Here is a 22,363-nt window from a genome sequence, read left to right as displayed (position 1 = left end):
AGGGAGAGAGAAAATAAATAGGAATTTTAGGAAATAGAAGGCATTAGACATTCTTCAGATCCATTCCATGGGCCTTAAATGCATCCTGTGTAGTCTCACAAATGCCTTAAAAGACTCCATCATCAACAATGTCTTTCTCAAAACATCTTGTTACATGAAAATGATAGCGTCTAATAACCAAAAGAGATATTCTAGTCTAAATCTTTCTCCTAAAACACCTTTGAGGGAAAATTCATACTCAGAACATTTTTTAAGGCTTTACTGTGTTAAGATGGTATCTTAAGCTTGGCAAATTTGAAAATTATTCTTAATTATGCATTTTTACTCTCCTATGCTTATTCCACATCTAGGTAGTAAATGAAAATATTAGCTAATTGTACAAAGTGGGGTAAGCAAAGGAAAAATGCTTGAAAACCCAAGAAATTGGCTCAAAGTCATGGGAGACCTTTGAAGCCTAAGAACTCAGAACCTCAGAATGACTCCCTGACATTTCATTTTGCAAGAAGTCTAAACAGCCACAGTAAATTCACAAATGCAGACATACCACAGTTAAATTTCATTTCACGCTCAGTAAGCAAGCATTCTTGGATGCTAAGCACTGCCCCACACTGCCTTTTTAACTCAAAATCGTGTTGGCCATGGAGGCCCGACCTTGAAATACTTCACAGATTGTTGAATTAGTTTAGTTCACCCACCCCAAATTCCAGGCCAGAAAATTTACTTCATATTAGTGTGTAAGTACCAACTCTGCATTATTTAATAAACAACCCAAACAATTGGATTGGATGGGATCAGATTTAGATATTCAATTAGGAATTACTCAGGGAAAAGGCCTTTGAAAATAAGTGTTTTTTTTCTTTGGTTTGTTTTATTTTCCACCTCTGTGTTGGTTTGTCACTGTGCTGAATGAGGCATATTATGAATAGGGTTTGCCAGCATGTTAGAGACAGTAGGAGCTCAGGGTGCAAACAGTGCTGAAATTAGGTAAAAATGCTTGCAAATCAGAAATTTGTTCTGTATTCAGCACAACTCTCAACTCTCCATATGATAAATATAATTGTAAGAGAAAATCTGTTTATAATTATTCCAGTTCATGAGTGTAACATGGTTATAGAGGAGCAATGTTGTATTTTTTTTCAGCTTTACTATACAGAGACCAAACAAACAGTTATTCTCGTGTCCATTTTACTTCCTATTTGATGTATTGAGTGGTTTTTAAATACATCTTAAGCTAAAAATCACACTATAAGTGGTTGCAAAGGTCTAAACTTCATCTTCTGTTGTAATCAGGCCCTTAACTGCACTTATTCAATATTGTTAGAGATATTTAAATAGAACATTATTAAGATCTTTTATGTTAAAATTATGTATGCATGAGGCACATAATCTATGGATTTCATTTAGTGAAGTGCACGAGATAAATCATTTCTACTATAAAGCTTGTTACAGTAGTAAGAATGCCATCGCTCTTGAGACTGGAGTACTTCCTCCCTCCCACTCTGCCATCCTCAGTGTGGCTCAGTGTCTTTCCTGGGGTCTCAGGAAGGCTGCCATAGCTCTTGACCTCACATGCAGACACCACAGCATCTAAAAGAGCTAGATTATTTAGAGAGTTAAATATTTATCAGACAGAGTGTGTGTTCTATATTGCCTCTCAGAAGATACTATAACCATCACTTAATGCAAATACACAAAGGAGGGTGTCCTTTAATTAGCAATTGAGAAGATTTTGTAGGTTAAGACTTAATCTTAATAGTTGGTCTACTCTTTTAATAAAAGCAGATGGGGAACCTAATTCAAAAGAATATAGAAACCAAACAAGTGCTTTATAGTCAATTGCCCACTTCCCAGGAGGAAAATGAATGCCTCTTTCTCTCTCTCTCTCTCTCTCTCTCTCTCTCTCTCTCTCTCTCTCTCTCTCTCTCTCTTCTCTCTCTCTCTCTCTCTCTCTCTGTGTGTGTGTGTGTGTGTGTGTGTGTGTGTGTGTGTGTGTGTGTTAATATGTGTTAGCTTTTCTTGGTTGAAGTACATTTTGTTGAGTAATTCAACATATTTTGTTTTCTCATGTGAGCACATTTTTGTCTTAGAAATTTAATAGTATACTTTAGTGACCCTTTAGCTCCACTTGTTACAATAGTTAGCTTTCTCTACAGGAGAGAAGGGTGCTGCCATTGCTTTACAAGTAATTAGAGTTTGGTGACTAGCTACTCGAATAGATCTCTACCATGGTCCACAGGCACAGCCTGCAGGGTCCAGAGGTGACTGAGTGAGAGAATTGGGCCCAGGGGAGGGGACTATAGCTAACTGGAAAGCAGAGACTTATTAGTGAATGACAGTCTTCCTCAGCTCTTTTCCATAGTTACTATATGGAACTGGGTTCAGGGCTACCAGATCTTCTTATAGTTCAAGAAAAAAAATCAAATATCTGGTTTATTTGTATAATCACCTGACTTTTATATGTTGACCCAGTTTTATAAAAAACCAAAAACCAAATGCCAAATACTCGGATAAGCCAAATAAAACATGTCTGTGGGGGATAATTGTCCCAACAGCTGCTGTTTGCAGCCTCTGAACTCTCTACCTGTGGAGGCAGCTGAATACAGTCACCAGGGAGGACCACTGGCTAGTGTGCCAAGAACTGTGCAACTGTGTAGCTTCCTGGAGCTGCAGGGTGGGGCTGTTTCTGCAGAAGTGTGGCATGCCTTGCTGGGAACAACACAGTCATGCTTCACTAACTTGACAGTTGTCCAGGGCTACTCACTAGCAGCTAGCTCTATAGTACAAAGGTTCTATAAACATCAGCCTTGCTCTAAGAGTGCTAAACAGGAAAACTTTAAGGGAGAGCCTGAAAAAGCATCCAGAACTCTAAACTCATTAAAGCACTGATAGGATTCTGTTCAACACCAGTAACGAAACACTCCTGCCATGTCCTGTGGATCTAGACACTTACTTGTGAGTATCTCCTCCTTCATGACAAATCCACTGGTGTGCAGTCATGTGCATTCATTATCTATGACTTAAGAAGATTTTCTCTAAATATAAGATTCCGTTTTCCTTGCTTTAGTAAGACTGATACACTCTCTGCCATAACCCTCCAAATAGAAAGTCCAAACTCCTCCCTAGCATCACCATTGCATTTTTTAAAAAATGTTATTATAGTCACTTCCTGAGTTTTTTACCTCCCAACTAAAATCATCCAATATAGTTCTGTTTCTTGAACCCATGTAGGGCAGCTCAGAACTGACTGTAACTCCAGCTTCAGGGAATAAACCATCTCTTAGCTCTTCAAAGATGTTCACATGCACACACACACACACACACACACACACACACACACACACACACACCGGGGGTGAGGAGTCAGACAGACATAGACACATAATTACACGAAGTAATTATTTTGAAAAAACACAGCAAATAATAAAGTAAGGAGTAATTGTGATCTATACTTCTGAAAACCACAGATGTATGCAAACAGGTTGTGGACATTTACTTGTCTGTGTGGGTTCTTCTGTAAAGATGGTTGTTTACTACGCTGAGAAAATTTACCCTTTGTAAAGGTATCTTCAGTACTAAATATCGCTTCCTCATCTGACAAGTGTGTCAGTATTCCTGGATTGAAGGGAAACTTTTAACAACAAATCCACAGCATGCACTTAAGATACTGTGTAGTTATCTTAAGATAGAATAAAATGTGTAACTGCGCTGTTTCTGGGGAACACGTACGTGCACTTACCAAATTAGTCAATGAGGGTATTTGCTTGGTTCAATTAAGAAAGAAAAAAATCAGCATCCAAATCTTCAAACTCTGTGTCTTATTGTATTTCTATTGCAGTGATGAAACACCATGAATAAAAAGCCAGGTGGGGAGGAAAGGGTTTGTTTAGCTTATACTTCCTCGGACTGTTGATCACTAAAGGAAGTCAAGATGGAAACTCAAACAGGGCAGGAAGGTGGAGGCAGGACCTGATGTAGAGTCCATGGAGGAGTGCTGCTTATTGGCTTCCTCCTCATGGATTGTTCAGCGTGCTTTCTTATAGCACCCAAGACCACCATCCCAGGGATAGATAGTCCACAATAGGTTGGGCCCTCCCACGTCAGTCACTAGTTAAGAAAATGCACCCCCCAGACTTGCCTGCAGTCTGATTTAATTGAGGCTTTTGCTCAATTGAGGTTCCTTAAGATGACTTTAGTTTATGTCAAGTTGACAAAAACAAAAAACAAACATCTGTTTCAAGAACAATTACATAGAAAAGACTTCTTTTTTTTCCAATTGACTCTTAGGCATGATAATCTCTAAATTAGTAGCAAAAAATGTGTTCTATTCCCTGTCCCAACAGTATCCAGTTGTTAATCTGGGGCACGGAAATGGATTTGAACCTTTTGTTCCTTTCCATGGTGAGCTAAGCACCCTTGTATACCTGGTCTTTGGCTGATTTAAGAGGCCATGTGCTGTTGTTACTGAGCTGTTATTCAAAGTCTAGGCTCCAGATCTTCAAGCTTCTGCTTAATTATTTTTAATTGTTCTGGTTTGTTTTGGTTGAGGAAGCCAGAATAATAATGAAAGGATTCAGAACCTAAGAACAGTGGTTTTTGTTGTTGTCTAAAGATGTTGAAGAAACTATAGTATCTTTTTCTCAGCATCATTAAGTTTGTATTTCTTGCCACAATCCCCCTCCCCTCCAGCATACAAAATGAGAAACCTCTAAGTACAGGAGAATTGCATGGAAATATTGAATGTAACTCTACATACTTCGGTGCCAAAATGTTCTGGGTTGGTAAATATTTGACTTCCTAAATAAAATTGTCCCTATTTCATCATGAGCAGTCTCTATCTGAAAACAGTCCTGCCTCATTGTAGAAGAGAGAGACAGATTGCTCTTGAACCTAACAACAGGTAGTGTGAGTACAGCCAGTACCCCCTGGGATGGTTGTGCAAACTTGTTATGATATTGTTATTGAACAACCATTATTCAGTCAGACACGTTTCTTTAAATTACATTTCTGGGAACAAGGGTCTGTGGAATATCATTAGTTTGCTAGGTAATATGCTGGCGTGCATAATGAAAGACTGTGAAGTAAGAGCTTGTTCCTGGTGTTCAAAATCCCCATCCATGTGGAGATTTTGTGAAGAAAGAGCCTAGAGAGGGGAGGATTACATAGGATCAGTGCTTACCCATGTAGTCTCTAAGGGACTTCTGCCCTTTAGCCTCAAGTATTTTTGATAGGTTTTTTGGGTTTTGTTGTTGTTTTTATAAAGTTGTTTGTGATTTTTAAAGATAAGTGTAAACAAGGCATAGACACACTTAAGAACATTTCTCCCTTTAAGAATTCAGGTTCACTTGCCCTTTTGCACTCACTTGTTTTATTGTTAAGCTGTGTGACAGCTCAGCCTGTGTCATACTTGAGTTGCATGCACTCAAAGTTGAATCATTTGTGTTCCCCTTTTCTGAAAACCATGCAGCTTCCTTTATTTGCTGATTGTGGGGCGGGCACTGTTACTAAGCTGGTGAGAAGCTCTGAGAAGCACATTTTAATATTTAGATCAAACAGCGATTGGAATACATTAATGCCCAGTGGGGTAAATGTGTCCTTTGAAAGCAGCTGCTAGGCTTCTCCCTGCTGCTCCAATTAACACATACAGCACACTCAGTCAGCAAGAGGGCTGTACATATGGATGAAACCACTTCGCAGATCACTAGTGTGGCTTACCAAGAGCCCAAAGAGTTAACCAGCCTTCTCTTTGCCCAAACTGTAGCTTTCTAGGAAGTTTCCCAAGTGCCAGCTGTGCTCTGAGCAAAGGAATGTTAATCGAAGTGGGTAGGTTGCTGGTGGGGAAAGCCGGTTGTCCCTAGCTTTGGTTCAGTCCAGTGACTAGCGAGCTTCCCCACCCGCCCTGGTGATGGAGGTGTTGGGTAGTGACATTTTAGTGCCCGGACGCCTCTTGCTTCAGCTGAATGAAATATCTTGAACTTTTGTTTGGTATGGAAGCAAGTTGAAGCCCGCAGCTCCGCTGTTTGTTTTTAATTGGTATTATCTTACTTTTGTTATCTCACTTTCTTTCTCTGCCCCACCCATCCTTTAAAAAAAAATATAGCAGATCTGACAGTTTCTTGGGCTAAATGAGAAGTCTCACCAAGGTACTCCCTTATCGCTGTTATGTTTTCCCCTGCTGCGGCTGAACTCTTGGCTTTGATGGACACAGGGAGCAAGGCTGGAGGGTAATGTGTCCCAGTAGCAGGGCTTCCTGAGGGTCATTCATGCTCCACCGACTTGCAGAGCAGCTGGGCTGTCCGCTCTGCTGCTGGCTGCGCAGCTCTGCCCCGGGAGCCAGTCATGGACCGCTTCCTGGGATTCGTCAAGCAGATTCGGAGGTCTAGAAGAAGAAAGGGGAAAAAGTACCGCCCGGAAGAGGATTACCAGGAGGGCTATGAGGATGTGTATTACTATGCTTCTGAGCATTTTCGAAGTAAGCGCTCTCCTACACCCTCCTCCCCTCCATCCTCCTGGTCCTTCTCACTTGCCGGGGCTGACAGTAAACCTTGCATGCTTCTTTACTCTTGGATGCAAAAGATTTACCAGATGGTGTTGTGTGAAGTGCTAGCTCCATTGTACTTGGTTTGTTGTGAGTATAGCCACCACGTCCGATCTGCTCAGTATTACCAGCCCGGGTCTATACAGAGGTTAATATTGTAGATGTAATTGATTGATTCTGTTATTTGAAGGAGCCGTTCTATCTCGTAGGTGGTTAGAATATGTTCTGTTGTTGTCATTGTTTTTTTCAATAATTTTTTGTGTGTGCCTGTATATTTTAATCCTTTCAAGAAAGAAAAGGTTGGCTTGTTTGAAAGTAGTTGTTTATGTTGGAGTGGATGTTCATGATTAATGCTACAGTTCCGACTTCTGGACAGTTACCTGTGATGAAACATGCTGTTTGTAGGAGGAAGTTGATGTATGTTCATAATTTTGTTATTAAGTTAGGGGTCTCATTTACTGTCAGCTAGCAGCAGCAATACCTGTAGAATTAAAAAAAAATACCCACATGGCGACATTTGTAAATTGACTTTAAAATAGCAGAGAACTAAAATGTTTCTTGTACCTGTCAGTGCTCAGGGTTCCTGGTGAGGCTTAGACAGGACCCAATAGATTTAAAATCCAGGAACTGCCTCAGGGCGAGGAGAGAAAACATCTCCCTGCCAAGAGCACTGAGCTTATGTGCCCAAATGAAGGGGAGGGAGATGAAAGCTATGTGTGATCTACATTTTAAAAATTAAAAATTATTTCTTATCTTCTTGAGCAAGAATCTTTATGAACTTGTACCTGAAGCACAGTTTCTTTTTTCCTTCTGGCCTTTTGAAGTCTAGCTATGAATGTATTCCATTTATACCTTTTGAGCATTGGCTAATAAATAATTTAGATCCAAATTTCTTTGGCACTGAAAGCCATGGGAATTATTTCTACATGACAAAAACCCTGCTGTGATTGATGAAAGCTGAGAGTTGAAAACTCATGTGGTGACAATAACACAATAATGCCAATTATATTTCTTTGGTGTTTGCCTGAACGGTATTGCTATAATGTTTTTACAGAGTGTTCTCTGAGTTTCAGAGATATTTCCAAGTTATAATTCTTTTTTCCTGAATAATCTATTCTAATGTAGTGACAGTCTATGTTTCCTAAATTTAGCTTCCTTGATGTATTCTCAAATTGAACTAACATTTGTGGCGCACATTTAAAAAAAATACTGCCAGCTTGCATGAGGAGTAATTCTGAAATGTAGAGACTGGGGTGGGGGAGTTTAAAGAGCATTGCTTGGACTGCTATTCCTTGAACACTTTCTTGCAATCAATACACACCGAGTCTAATTCACACCCTCTGTGATTTCTGTTGTGATGAATGTGTGTTCAAATTGACTCAAACAAAATCTCTCAAATGCCTACATTCTACTTGTTTTGCTGAGTTTTTTTTTTAATTTAAATAAATTTGCCGATGAAAAAAAAAAGATATGTCAGCAGGGCAAAGTGCTTTCCAAGAATAGACTAAGAAGATGGTATAATGAAGGTGTAATAGTTATTACCATTAAGTTCAGAGAAAAACTCAGAAACCCTGCCTTATCAGAGTCACCAAGGACGTTCTAAGGCTACGACACTAACCAGCCTGAGTGTTTGCCTTTCCACATCAAAATTACATCCAGTGATTTTTTTTTTTTTCAGAAGCACCCTTTCTTTATACGATTCAGTTGAAAACTTGTAGACTTAGCTGGCTGGTGGGTCCTGAACTTCAAAATGCTACATTTTAAATATAATGTGTCACAGTGAACTGACATCTGGGGTTTGGCATTTCATTAAATATTAAATAGCGCAAGCTTTTGCAGAAGGCATGTGACATAGCACAGTGACCTCCTGGGGCATCTTTGGTTCCAGTTTCAGGGCCTCCCTGAATTGGACAGAGGAGATTCCACTTGTATTTAACTGCTATAGAAAATCGTACCAGGCAAACCTGACTCTTAAAGCCAATCTTCTCAAATGGGTAGTACGGCTGAATTCAATTACATCTGCTGTGTATCTGTTTAATTAGTCTTTGGTATAACTTGGAATCTATACCCCATGTATCGCATCACATGGGGAGAAACTCCATTTATGTTAAGGCTGAGAGCATCGTAGAATTTATTGATGATAGTCATGTCTTATTTAATGATGCCATTGATTTTTTTTTAAACATCAGTCTTGGTCTCTAGTGTTTTTATTTCCTTTTGTGAAACTTAACTCTGCCATGAAGATTTTCTATCAGTTCATATTGTAAGAAAATGATCATATGATAATGAAAGATAGAGCTAATAAGGGCTTTCCAGAAAATATGCCCTCCCCCCAATTCTTTTCCTCTCTTACATAGTTTTAAGGAGTTCCAATTACTTGGTTTTATTCGAAGTAATGTTTCTTCCTTTCTGGGTTCTAACTGAGAGTTTCATCATCTTTTCCTTTATTTTAGATGCTCCTCAGTTATTGTATTAAATGCTAAAGACTGAATTAAGTTGTTAACAGGGTCAGATGCTGTGGAATAAAGATAGTTCCAGAAATGCGTGATTTCTCTGCAAACCTGTCAGAAGTGGGTTTTAACAATGATGGACTTCTTTTACTTTTTTTTTTTAAAGGAAAACACTTGCATATTATTTAGAATCAATGTATGCAACTGTGTGCAAGAGGCAGAATGAAATGTTTTATTAAAAACTGCCTTTCCCACTTAATCATTACTTTTATAATTCTAGAGTTGGAGTTGAGGCAAACAAGACAGGAGCCTTAAGCGAATCACTAAACACTTACGGGTTTTAGTTCATAAAATGTGACACAAGGGATCTTTATTTCTAAGGATGTTTCTAAGAACAAAATATAATTTTATGTTTTAATTTTTGTATCAGTTCATGTAGAAGAAAAAGACAGTGGTAGTTGGGAAGGGGACAGGCAGCTCCAGCATCCAGCCATGACTCCAGCACCTGGGATCTCTGTTCTGGCCTCTAGAGGAACTGATGGATACCACAATGACTTTAGGTAAAGAATAAACAAAGGATTTTATCTGCTATTTAAACCAAATAATCCACTTGACTATCTTGAAGGACTTGTCTAATTAGCTATTGAATTCATTTTGATTGGAAACTGTCGGAATGGGTATGTCTTTTATTTAAGATCATGATTTATCATTGACTATTAAGGAACTTGGGAAAGTTTTGATAATCCAGCAGAGTTCTCGATGTATTGCTAACTCTTAGAGGTCTTCTGTTTAATTGCACCTACCAAAGAACATTTTCTCTTGAAATTCTTTCATAGATGATTCATTGAGTGTTTCCCCTAAAAAAAAACCTGAGTTGATTTCAAAACTGTCATAAATCTAAATGTAACAATCCACTAGAGTTAGACCCTAAAATTCAGTTTAATTATTCTCACTGCCCCCCCCCATGGGATTATTGTAAGATTTTTTTTAAGGCTCTGGCTGGCCATGCTTATTTTATCTGCCATACAAATTTAAATGTCTGATCCTATTGTTACACTTTTTTTTTCCACAGTGGATAATATTCAAGATGTGTTATCTAGTCATTGTCTTTGGACTGTTCTTAGCTGTTATAGCAGCCCTAACTTGCCACAATCTATTTGCTGAACTATTGAAAGAGAGATACCTGTTTGTCTCTTACCAACTACAGCCCTGGCACCTTCTGCAGGTTCATCATGGTACTGAATTAGCCACGGGGTTCCTCCATGGTAACAACTCTCCTGGGTTCTCATCTTAAGGCACCTCTTCTGGAGCTAAGCTGTGTGTGAAAACTGTACCTGGCAATGTGTATTGACATTAACCTTTTCTGCTGAGGTCATTCAAAGTGAATCTAGAGAAAGAGAAGAGCTACTGGGTAGAGTTTCAAAGAAAGATCATTTGTATTAACAAATTATTTTTATTTGTTGTTTGTTTTTATTTGCTTATGCTGAGCTGCAATTCTCAGGTGGTGTGTGTGTGTGTGTGTGTGTGTGTGTGTGTGTGTGTGTGTATATGCAGGTGCATAAAAGCATCATAGCTGACTTATTTTAGTAAGCAATGTATGTGTTTGAAAAGGCCTGCTCTGGCAACTTAGGCTTCAATTTGATTCAGATCTTATCTTTAAACCCAGCACTTGGGAGGCAGAGGCAGGCAGATCTCTGTGAGTTTGAGACCAGCCTGGACTACAAGAGCTAGTTCCAGGGCAACCCCCAAAGCCACAGAGAAACCCTGCCTTGAACACCCCCCCCCAATATTTAATGTATTTCTTTTATCTAAATTTAAGCATTTTGGGTATTATTCTTCTTAGGGCATAAAGCAAGTTTGGTGGTGGGTGTTTACAGTGAGGGCATTTTTAGGCAGTGATGTGGGTGTTTAATTTTCATTTATCTATTTGTTTTGTAAATCCATGTAACAATTCTCTTTCTCCACTGGAGGACTGTCACCTAGTTAGCATTCTGTCTCTTGATAAATGTGCCAGAAGGATAGAATGAGAAATTTGACATATACTTTGAAAAGGTGGTTAACCCCTACTGTAAAATGTTCTGAAGCTGACATGTAGTGTGTTTGGTTTCTTTGGCCTTTGGGGAAAGAATGAAGAGGAGAAGTGTGGGGGTGGGGAAGGGAAGAGTCAAGGGAGGCTTAGCCTTCTTTTCTTCCCCAGTGCTGACACACAGCAGCCATTTGTTTCTGTAGCAGAAACAGTGATCATCAAGCTGACAGGTCTTGGATGTGAGATCCTGGATGATTCAAGCCTGAGCTGTACTTAGTTTGACTCAAGAAGTCCCTGGAGGATTCAAAGAAACAACGATTATAAAGAACCAGGCTTGGTTATGAAGAGGCATTTTGCTTGTTTTATTCCTGCCCTCTTCTGTTTTCTTTTGAAAGAATTGCTTTCCATCAGGAGTGCAGTTGTTTTGCTGAAAATTGATTGGCTGGCATATTTCATTTTTTGGATGTTTTGCACCACCAGCTTTATTATCTCAAGTTGTATTTTTTTCTACATGAAATAATTCAGAGGAATATTAAACTTGAAGGTCCTTTAGAACCTATGCTGGCTGACCTATGTATTTCTCAGATGATAAATAACTAAAACGCCCATCAAGTTAAGTGATTTGTTCATGCCTGGCTGACAAAGTGGTCATCACAAAATTGGGGTGAGAAAGATTCTGTTACTGGATCTCATCCCCCTGTCTGTTATCCTGTATGTACAGTTTAGCTTCTGGTAATACTTAAGATCCAAGCTTTTTATGCATATGAATGAGGTACTTTCCATGATAGATTATTTATTACTTTTAATTCTAAGTCACCTTAACTGCTAATTTAAAATTATAAATCAAATCAATATGTTTTATTTATAGGTGATTTTTGATGATTAATTACAGTGACTCAAAAACCTGTGTTCTGTATCAGTTCCCATCTGCGCTGTGGTTTGCAAATACAACTGTTTTGTCACAGAACACATCTGTAGGGCAGTTAAGATAGCAGTTTTTCTGAGAATAATAGAATTAAGACTAAGATTGGACTTCAGTTTGTTAGGGTCTGTTGTCTGGTGTAGAAAATCCATCCTCAGCATCCTACTGTAAGGAGGACTGGCAGCTTTTGTGAAAACTTTACAATGTGAGCATACTCAATTCCAGGCAAGGAACGAACACTACTGAAACCAATGCCTCTTGTAAACAGGTGCTGAGTTACAAGGTAGGTCCCTGGCATAGTCTGATGAAACATTACAAGTTCACAGTCTTTATCCTGACCCAAATAACCATAGACTGTAGTGAGTGTAATGCACTCAGATTTCATGTCTCCTCCCTGCTTGCATCCTCCCATCACTGATGGAAAGTATGGCATATGGAGGTGAGTAACTCCTTCAGGGATATTTTGGTCTTAACCATACAAACTCAAAAGATTGCCTGTATTGGGCCCCCATCCCATGTGACATGTTGATTTTTTAACTTTCTTTTCCTTTCTCTTTTTTCCCTTTAATCATCTATTTACCATTCCTTGTCTCCACTTTTCTTTAAGAGTGGAATCCCACTTAGAAGGAATCACACAAATACTCCACACAGCCCACACCAGATAACTGGCTCTGAAGCTGAGTGTAGGTGGGGACTCAATCACACTGGTAATTTTGAGTCTGGAATAGAAGTGATAGAATTCTACTCTGCTATCCCAACTATTATATAATCCTAAAGTCAAAAAGACTCTCTGGAACATTCACCTATACAGCACAGCTCTTTGAATCTGTTGATCAAAACTGAATGTCAGTTATTGGTTTTACAGATATAGGTAAATAAAATTTAGGTTCATTTTAAATACTATGCCGATGTATGTCATAGAGATTCTTTGAACTGATTCTATAGTATTATGAAGTTAAGGATAAATATATTCTTAAGTCATATTTTAAATAGTATAAATAAGAAATGCATGTTTCTTTTTCTCCTCCTCTTCCTTGTCTTCTGAATGGGTTGGTTTCTTAACATTTATTTGTAAATCCAGCAGTTTGAAATTCAGAATGCATTTCTTCCTAGGCATAATGGAGTAAGAATGGAAAACATAAATTCAGAGTCAGGCCTGATCATACAAGCCTCTAAACTAGTTCACTAACAGGAATAATGATGTGGCCAAAAAAGACACAGGCTACGGGACAAAGCTTTCCTTTTACAGCAAAAAGTAGTTTTGTAGTTGTCGCTTACATATGGAAACCTCCTGCTTGTCCAGCTTTGCAAAATTAGGCATCACAGGGCAGAGAAAGGCATTTTCAGGGATGAGAAAATGGTTGGCTCCACCCTGACAATGATGTCATAAAGTTTAGACTTGACTTCTCTATATCATTAATCACAATGCTTAGGGAAAAACTTCCCTTGCCACAGATGTAGAAAATACTGTGTGTGTGTTTTTATTGTTTGTTTTTATGCTAAACACATGTACCAAACTCCTTCATATATTTTGGAATTCATTAAAATATAGAGAAATTTAAGTTTTATGTATGATGGGCATGCCTGTTCCCAGACACAAAGCCAGGTTGTAAAAGCTATGTGTTTACAGTCCACCCTGTCACCATCCTCTGGACCTAATGGGAAATTGGACCTGATGCACAACTCTTGTTGATTTTATCTCTAGTAATAGGTATAAGCAGAGAAATCTGTTGTTTACTGGAATATTAATTATTTTCCCAATCAGTTGCTACGTGTTTGTTAAATATGATACATCTTTCCTATTTTAAAACATATCTAACATAAGTTGAAAACATCCCCCTTTTTTTGTTTTCTGTTGATCATCTAAACTGTTTCTCACGAGATGTGTGTCTAAGCAACAAACTTAAAATTTATGCCCCAACTTCAGCACCATGGCCAGTGTTTTGTGCAAGCAGGTGCTTCTGGTTATCGCTGGGCTGGCCCTGTGCTTTTGTGGTGTATTCCTGTTGGCATTGTTATGTGCCTCATAAATTTTCAAGTATAGAAAATAGGGCTTGATTTTGGAGGCCCCACTTTTGAGATAAAACCAGACCCACATCAGATGAGGTCTGTGTAGCATCAAGATTGGCTCATGTCACACCCTGCCAGGATAGAATGTGAGACCAACAGGGACATGTTGGTGATCCTTAAAAATGGATGCAGGTGGACAAATAGCTTCAGTAAAATGTTTTTATAAATTATTCTTTTGGCTAAATGGATCTGCAGGCAAATAAATGAACTCATCTGGTGTCTTTTTTAAAAATGGCTGTGAACATGAGGCTTGGGATCATTATTTCACCCTGCCTATAATTGTGATCATTTTAAGGGGGAAGCTGCCCAAAGTTGGGGTTTGGATTTGTATGGTCCTCAACTATGAGGTAGAATGGAAGATTTCATAGCACCAGAGAACTAATGCTTATCGCTGGTTTTGTCTACCTATGCCCAACTTTTATGACTTACAAAACTAAATACCACCCTTATAATGAAAAGTTCCAAATATTTGGAGGTAATGGTGTTCTTAGGACAATTTTGCAGATAATGGGCATGAAAGAAATCTTAGAAGGAAGAAGTATTAGACCTGCCAGCCAAGCCCTCTGATTTAAATCAATGACACAGTGATTGCTCAGCGATTTACATTTTGTAAGATTTCAAGAGAAAACATAACTCAGAATTGCATAGTGAGCTAGGAATAGACGAAGTAAGCAGTGAAGTCTATAAACCTGGAGCGTTTGTAACCATATCAGAGGTTGCTTGTAGGTGAAGCTCTCTACATACTGCTCCCTCTCCCAAGGAGTGGATTTGGGACTTCTGTGTGTTTGTGTAAGTGTGTTGCATGTAAACACACACACACACACACACACACACACACACACACACACACACACTTATAGCTACCTTTCTTGTGACACTGTCCTTTTCAAACTTAAGCACCAAGAACAGCACTTCTGCCATAAGTAGATGTTTCTTGCCTGCAGAATTGTAGATTTGAATGCATGTGCTTCCGGTCCCACACAGAAACTGTGTCACTACTCCATACAGTCACCATTCACATGACTACAATGACTAGAAAGGTTTAGTGAACAGTGCTTTGACCAGAGGAGATACTAAGGTATCTGCCACCTTCAAGACACCTTCATTACTCTGATAAGTGTCTCCTTCCACTATTTCATCATAGCTCCGAATCACAGTGTCCATTGCCTTTCTGCCTCGTGGCATTGTTCAAGGCCTCCTTCATGCTTGCAACCTCAAACCACCATATATGGGGCTCTAAGTCAGCTCAGAAATGATTCCATGTGTCTGAAAGCAGGAAAGGTAGCACATGAAACTGCTTGCTGTTTGTCCTTATCATTTTGTGACAAGATCATACTTTCTATTCAGTCTTGGACCTTCAGTTATTTCAAACTAAGGTATGCTTGGTATAGGGCCATATGCATCCCATTTTTAATTTGACTTCTGTTGTTCTTTAATCTTGAGTTAGAAATTAGGAACTGCCCTCCCCTAATAATGAGATTGATGACTAATTCATATGCCATCCTATAGCCTTCATCCAGCAGCTGGTGGAGGTAGAAGCAGACACCCACAGCTAAACCTTGAACTGAACTGAAATCCAGTTACAGCACTGATAAGCAAAGGGGTCCAGACCAGGCTGGTGAAACCCACAGAAACAGCTGACCTGAACAAGGGAGAGCTCTTGATCCCCAGACTGATAGCTGGGAAACCAGCATGAGACTGATCCAGATCTCCTGAATGTGGGTGTCAATGAGGAGACCTCGAAAATCTATGGGGCTCCTTGTAGTGGATCAGTACTTATCCCTAGCATAGGAATGGACTTTGGGAGCCCATCCCACATGGAGGGATACTCCCTGAGCCTAGACACAAAGGGGTTGGCCTAGGCCCTATCCCAAAGGATATGACAGACTTTATAGACCCCCTACGGAAGGCCTCACCCTTCCTGGGGAGCAGAAAAGGTATGGGATAGGTGGGGTGTTAGTTGGGGAGGAGAGAAGAGGAGGGAGAGGGACCTGGGATTGACATGTAAAATAATCTTCTTTCTAATTAAAATTTAAAAAAGAAATTAGGAAATGATATCTCTAATCCACAGCATATTTGGTGGAGATTGGGACTTAGAATCAATATGATGAACTGATCAATCCTAGGGTGGAAACCTTGAGCAAGCTTTTTGTATAATACTCCAGAAACACAGAGCCAAGAACCAGGCGGTCACCTGAGCATCTAACCGTGAATGCATTTTGCATCACTTACACCAAACACTCAATAAAAGTTAAGTACCGTAAGACATGTGCATCTGTATGAATGAAAATGAGACTGTGACATAAATCTGTCTTGGGAAGAGTTCTCTTAGGAGTCACAAATCCTAGAATTCACAAGAATGGGAAAGCCACATAGAAGCTGGTTTTCTTCATTCATATTCCCTGTTACTATGCTACATGAGTGATGATCTCCCCACCGGCAAGCAGAATAAACACCCACACATCAAATTTGCCTATGGGATATATTTCTCAAATGGAATGAAATTATTCACAGGAGGCATAAGCATTTTGAGTGAATATGATTCTGAATCTGACAGTAGTGATGGAGGAACTGTTTGTATCTGTGTACATCATTTGCACTATGCAGGCTGATCTTGTCTTTGCACCAGTGTCCTACTTAAAGTATTGCATTCGTCTCAGCTATATAATTTTCTACGTTTGCAGGACCACTGGTTTTTATGCTTTTCCTTTTCCTTCCTAAGGCTGAATGTTTCCCAAGTTATCGAAACTGGCCATACTTTATTAATATAGCAGTGATCTCTTTCAGATATAACAGCTAACTTTAGAAATTATTTGGTATGACTTGGAATATTTAACACTGTGGCTCTCTTCTTGTCTCTTTGGAGAATCTGTTTGTTAAGACAGGAAATAGCTCTTAATTTTGTTCATTTTTTTTCCTCCACATATCCTATTTTCCCACATTTTTCTAACCAGTGATCTTGTGTTAAACTGACCAGTTCCTTCCAACTTCATCTGCCCTCTCTCTATGTAAGAACGTCTTTGAATGCTTTCTTTGGACATCTGTTTCTCTGATATCACTAGGTCCCTCAACTAGCTGCCTCCCTTGAAACTTCAGCCTCACAGACTTGCCAATGTTCTCTCCTAGCTCCAGCTGACCATCTGCAGTCTTCATGCCTACATCCATGCTGTTGACATTGCTGGACAGAAAACCTGTTTAACTATGGTAGTTGGCTACATTGCAAACTTATGAATTCTACCCTTAGCTGGACTCTCAGTCCTAGTCATCAATATTTTGTCTTTATCTCTACTATCAGTCTTTCCCTTTCCCAATGTGCAGCTCTCCTTCTCCTCCTATTGCTCCACACATTCTCATCTGGAAATATGTTTCGGGGTTCTCTTTATTCAAATTTCCTAGTTTCTCCCATCTCATTTTCTTAATATTTAAAATGCATGGCTATTACTTTCTAATCTCCAACACTCAAACGGGGTTCCCAGGTATTATTCAAATGAACAAATGGTGGCTTATGACTCTCCGTATCCTGTACCTACTATTCCATTGAAAGTCTTCTAGCAATGATCACCAGTGTGCCCTGGCTCTACGTTTAATGATATTTAGGACTTCTTTTGACAGATCCCTTTGATCCTTAGTTTTTTCCATCTTGCATCTGTAACTCACCTGCTTGATGCTTCTTCACTGATCACCTTCACCTTCTGACTCTCCTCCCACACTGACTTTTTCACTGTTCTGAAATTCAGGTTCTATTTGGATTCTTGCTTTAGAAATACCTCTAGGCCAATCTAAATTCCTTCATTTTAGTTTGGATACAACATTCGAGCTCAAATTCTGTGTTTCTGACCATCTTCTGGGCTTTCCATTATCTCAGATTTCAATTTGTCCCAAACAATCTAAATATGTTCCCTCCACATCTTTCGGAGTGGAAGGCATTGCCTGATTAAAATTTAGACAAACTAGGATTTGCAAATTCATTCCTCACCCCTACATTCTCTAAATTTTTCTATTTTATTTTGTCTACTTTACTTAGTACTTTGAATTCCCTCTGCACCTTGGCTAACACAGAGTTAGAGCTTAACAAATGTTTTAATTTTATTTTATGTCATACCAAAGTGTAGACAACTAGACTAGAACTTGATTTCAAGGGATATATCTATCTTCAACTTTGATGTGTCTATTAATATTTAGGCCTACTGGAAAGATACTTAGCAGTTTGCAATGCCTTGAGGCAATTTTTTTTCCTGAGGTGTAAAGTATGCTGTTAGAGTCACAGTATTTCAATTCATGATTTTGACCTTGTTCGTTAAAAGCAAAATGGGTAACTTGAATCTCAGGGACCTCTGTAGCTGGAAATATTAGCCTGGTGCCTGGAATTCAATAATAATTGATTGTTTTGTCCACAGCAGCTTATTGTTGATATCTTTGCCCTAAAGGGAAGTTAATTATTCTTACTTGCATTTTTATTAAGAGATCTGCTATTTGGACTGGAATATTGAGTTGAAGTACAGTGACATATTGAAAATATGAAAAATAAAGTGTTTTCAGTGATCACAAAATGTTAATTTAATGATTCACCAAGAATATCAGAGGAAGCAGTAGAAAAGGCAGTAGATGTAATGAGAACATTTAATTGATTCTAAACAGTGGCTTTAAACACTGTTTAAACTTAATAGCCAAGAAAAATCCCCTTTTCAGGGAGCATGGTCTTTGCTGTTACAAAAGTTATTAATTGACTGCAACACTTAGAATTGCCATGTCCTTGCAATCTTAACTCACTTTTTTCAGTAAATAACTGCCACAAAATCTCTTGCAAAGAGTAAATTCTGGTGGATGTGTAAGAGGTTCATTTGCATTCAGAGAACCCATTCTGATTGCAGGTTTTTAAAAGTATGATGGATACAGTTACCTTAAGTTACAGATTTCAAATTTCAGAGCATGAATTTCAAGACACTTGAAACAAACTGTTTGCTCTCTTTTATCATTTGTGCCTGAAATATAGTGAGGATTCAGTATGTGTAAGTTTGTAAACAGGTTGGTCTATTTAGGAATGGAATTTCAAGCTTCTACTTTCCTCTTTAAAAACTTTTTTTAATAGATTACTTATTTATTTTACATCCCAAGGCCTTCTCCCCTCCACCCCAACTTCCTCTCTGCACCCCAAATTCACTCCTCCTCTGTTTCTATTCAGAAAATGGCAGGCCTCCCATGGTGTCTTAGTTAGGGTTTATGAGGAGACACCATCACTATGGCAACTGTTATAAAGAAAACATTTAATTGAGAGTGGTTCACTTACAGTTTCAGAGATTCAGTCCATTGACATCATGAAGGGGAGCATGGCAACATGATGCAAGCAGACGTGTTGGAGCTGAGAGTGCTACATCTTGCAGGCAACAGGAAGTCAACTGACTGTAACACTGAGGGAAGCTTGAGAAAAAGAGACCTCAAAGCTTTTTCCCACAGTGACACTTCCTCCAACAAGGCCACACCTCCTAATAGTGCTCCTCCCTTTGAGGACCATTCTTTTTTTTCAAACCACCATACATGGATATGGAAAAAACATAGCATGTCAAGTTGCAGTAGGTCTAAGCACCTCCCCTTGTATTAAGGCTGGGCAAGGCAATCCAGTATGAGGAATGAGGTTCCCAAAGAGTATGACTTCCACAACTTCAACAATGTATGTTCTGTATCTAATAGAATTATGTTGTGAGTTTCAATATGATAGAACTGCATCTGAAAATCTTTAAAAAAAAATAAACAGAAATTCATCCTAGGAAACATACAAAAGAGTCCAAGCCTGAGTATTGTATTAAACCTACTTGAGGTTAGTTGTATCCTACTAGTTATCCTTTATCAAACTCCTCCCCTCAAGGCTCAGAGAATGTGGACGAGGAGGAGGAAGACTGTAAGAGCCAGGAATGGTGGATGACTCCAAGGAAACTGTATCTTCAATAGGACTGATGTACACACTAGCTCACTGAGACTGGGACAGCATGCCCAAGACTTGCACAGTCTCAAACTAGACAAAATCCCAGCACTGAGAAGGGGAAGTGGACACAAAGCTCCAGCACTCACCCAGAAGCTATTTGCAATTGATACCTGCTGGGAAAGGGAGGATCAGTTTTCTCTAATGCAGTGACTCTGGGTACATCAGCTACACTTCCAGGCAGGTTCCATGCCTGCCAACACAAAATGGACTCCATGGTTTTGTTGTTTTGTTTTTTTTATGTGGGCTTTTAATTGTGTTTTGTATGTTTGTTTGTCTTATTGTCTTTTTTGATTGCTTTGATTTTCATCTTTATTTTCTGAGAGAGAAAGAACATGAGCTTGGGTGGGTAGGGTTGTGTGGAGAATCTGGAAAGGGGAAAGAATATGACTAAAAGGTATTATATGAAAAGAAATTTTGAAACAAAAAACTAAAAAGAAAAGAGTTACTCATACTTAGCAGCTTCAAATAACAAATATCTCTTTTGTCATAGTTTCTGTGCACCATGAATTTAGGTGCAGTTTAATTTGTTCCTTGGGCTCTTGATTTTTCTACAGCTCATGAACAAAGTCTAGGTAATACCTGCTGCTATCTAGAGGCTGGGCCAGGTAGAGGTACCTGTACAAGCACACTAATACAGCTGCAAATATGCCTTAAGTTCATGCCTGCAACTGGCTGGAAACATCAGCCTTTGTTTTTATTTGTGTTTTTTTTCATGTCAGGTGAAAAAAAGGCAGTTGGCTTCCCTCAGAGTCAGAGAGAGGCAGAAATATTGTGAGACAAATGCAAGATTCTCTTGGAATTGTAACCACAGAAGAAGCTCTTCATTCCTCTTCCCTTCTCTTCCTTAGAAGAGCCATGGTGTTTTTAGCCTTAGCCAGGAGAATGGAGTAGTACATGGTGGGAACATTAGGAGGTGAGAATCATTGAGGCTGCCTACCATTTCCATTGTCATTATTCAACAACAGTAACTCAGAGGACATAAAATTTCAACAGAGTGGCTTCTACCTGTCCAGAATCTTTAAGTGAAAAGTTAAGAAATTTACAACTCAAACTGGCTTTAGTGTCACAGGATAATCTTGGCATTAGGTTCCACATAATTCTACTCTATATCCTTGTGGTACCCAACTCTGGTTTCTAACTAGCTTAGAATGGATTCTGTCCACTGAGCTTCATGGCAATCCCTGTGGCTAGGAGAGTGGAAATTAGCAATGACCCAACTAATGACTTCTCAGTTACTTATCTCTGAGTCGGGGAGAAAGTGACCAGAGCAGATAATAAAATCCTAAGAACTACTTGCACCTGTCCATCAGATTTATGACCCTACTGAGTCTAATTCCTATAGTCTACCATGTATTGGTCTTTTGAATCCATGTAAGCTATTACAACAAAATCCCATTCACTGAGCATCTTGTAGAGAACAGAAATTTATTTCTCATTATTGTGGAGGCTAAAAGTCTAAGATCAAGATCCCAGCCAATGTGGACTCTGACAAAGTTCTGTTTCTCAAAGGTGACATCAATGGGCTCGTGTGGACAGCTTGCTTGAAGAAAGGTCCAGACAGCTCTCTGGGGCTCCCTCTTAGAAAGATACTAAGTCAACACATGAGGATGGCACTCATGATGTAATCATATTTCATCAATCCTAAAGCCTCACTTCTTAATGCTGTTGTCTTAGAACTTTGTTTTGTTTGTTTGTTTGTTTGTTTTGTTTTCCCATGCCTTTAGACCTAGTGATGGACCTAAAGATGAATATGATGATGTGATGATGTGTATAATTTTGTTAGGAGAAGGGAGAGGCAACCATACTCCTCAACAAAAGCTGTCATGTAAAATGATTGTTTAGAATCAATAAGGGTCAACTATAATTTTACAATTCGTGTGTGTCCTAGTAACAAAAAATGCCTTCCAAGCATATTTGTGTGATCAGTATTAGCAGAAACACATCCTTGTGACTACAGTCAGTTTCCTGTGTGGAGTTTCACCATGAAAACAAAACCTTATTAATGTGTTGGCTTGTAGAAAAAATACAGGTGTGTGTGTGTGTGTGTGTGTGTGTGTGTGTGCGTGCACGCGCGCTCGGGTGCTTGAACAGATAGTAATTGGGATCAGCTGGGGCCATTTAGGGGTCAAATACAGGGTGTCCAAGATCACTCATGTGTAAAATTAAACCTAATAAGCTGTAGCCACAGCTTTCTGGGAGCTTACTTGTTGATGGCTTTTTATGCCCCCTTCATTTTAAGTATGTAGAGGATTAGACCTGGTGGCCAGTTCTAGCTTTCTCAGAGAGAAAATGGGATTGTTGAATTGCTTTGTGATGAAATTAAATTGGGTGTGATCAATTCCAAAACCACAAATCATTTGCCAGGCCTCGGTGCAGTTTT

The 22,363-nt window shown here is 39.1% G+C and overlaps 1 protein-coding gene across 5 annotated transcripts in view; it reads left to right on the top strand.

The window, feature by feature from the left end:
- The first annotated feature begins 6,336 nt into the window (after positions 1-6,336).
- The window catches only part of Grip1 (glutamate receptor interacting protein 1), a 347,662-nt gene continuing 331,635 nt past the window's right edge, over positions 6,337-22,363 (top strand). For all 5 annotated transcript variants that reach the window (XM_035451192.1, XM_035451190.1, XM_035451191.1 and 2 more), the window contains exon 1: positions 6,337-6,469. In XM_035451192.1, coding sequence (XP_035307083.1) covers positions 6,337-6,469 — 133 coding nt within the window. The remainder of the gene's footprint in view (positions 6,470-22,363) is intronic.

The sequence above is a fragment of the Cricetulus griseus genome (genome assembly GCF_003668045.3).
Source record: "Cricetulus griseus strain 17A/GY chromosome 1 unlocalized genomic scaffold, alternate assembly CriGri-PICRH-1.0 chr1_0, whole genome shotgun sequence".
NCBI lineage: Eukaryota > Metazoa > Chordata > Mammalia > Rodentia > Cricetidae > Cricetulus > Cricetulus griseus.
The sequence above is the reverse complement of the archived record's forward strand: the minus strand, read 5'-3'. Positions and strand labels throughout refer to the sequence as shown.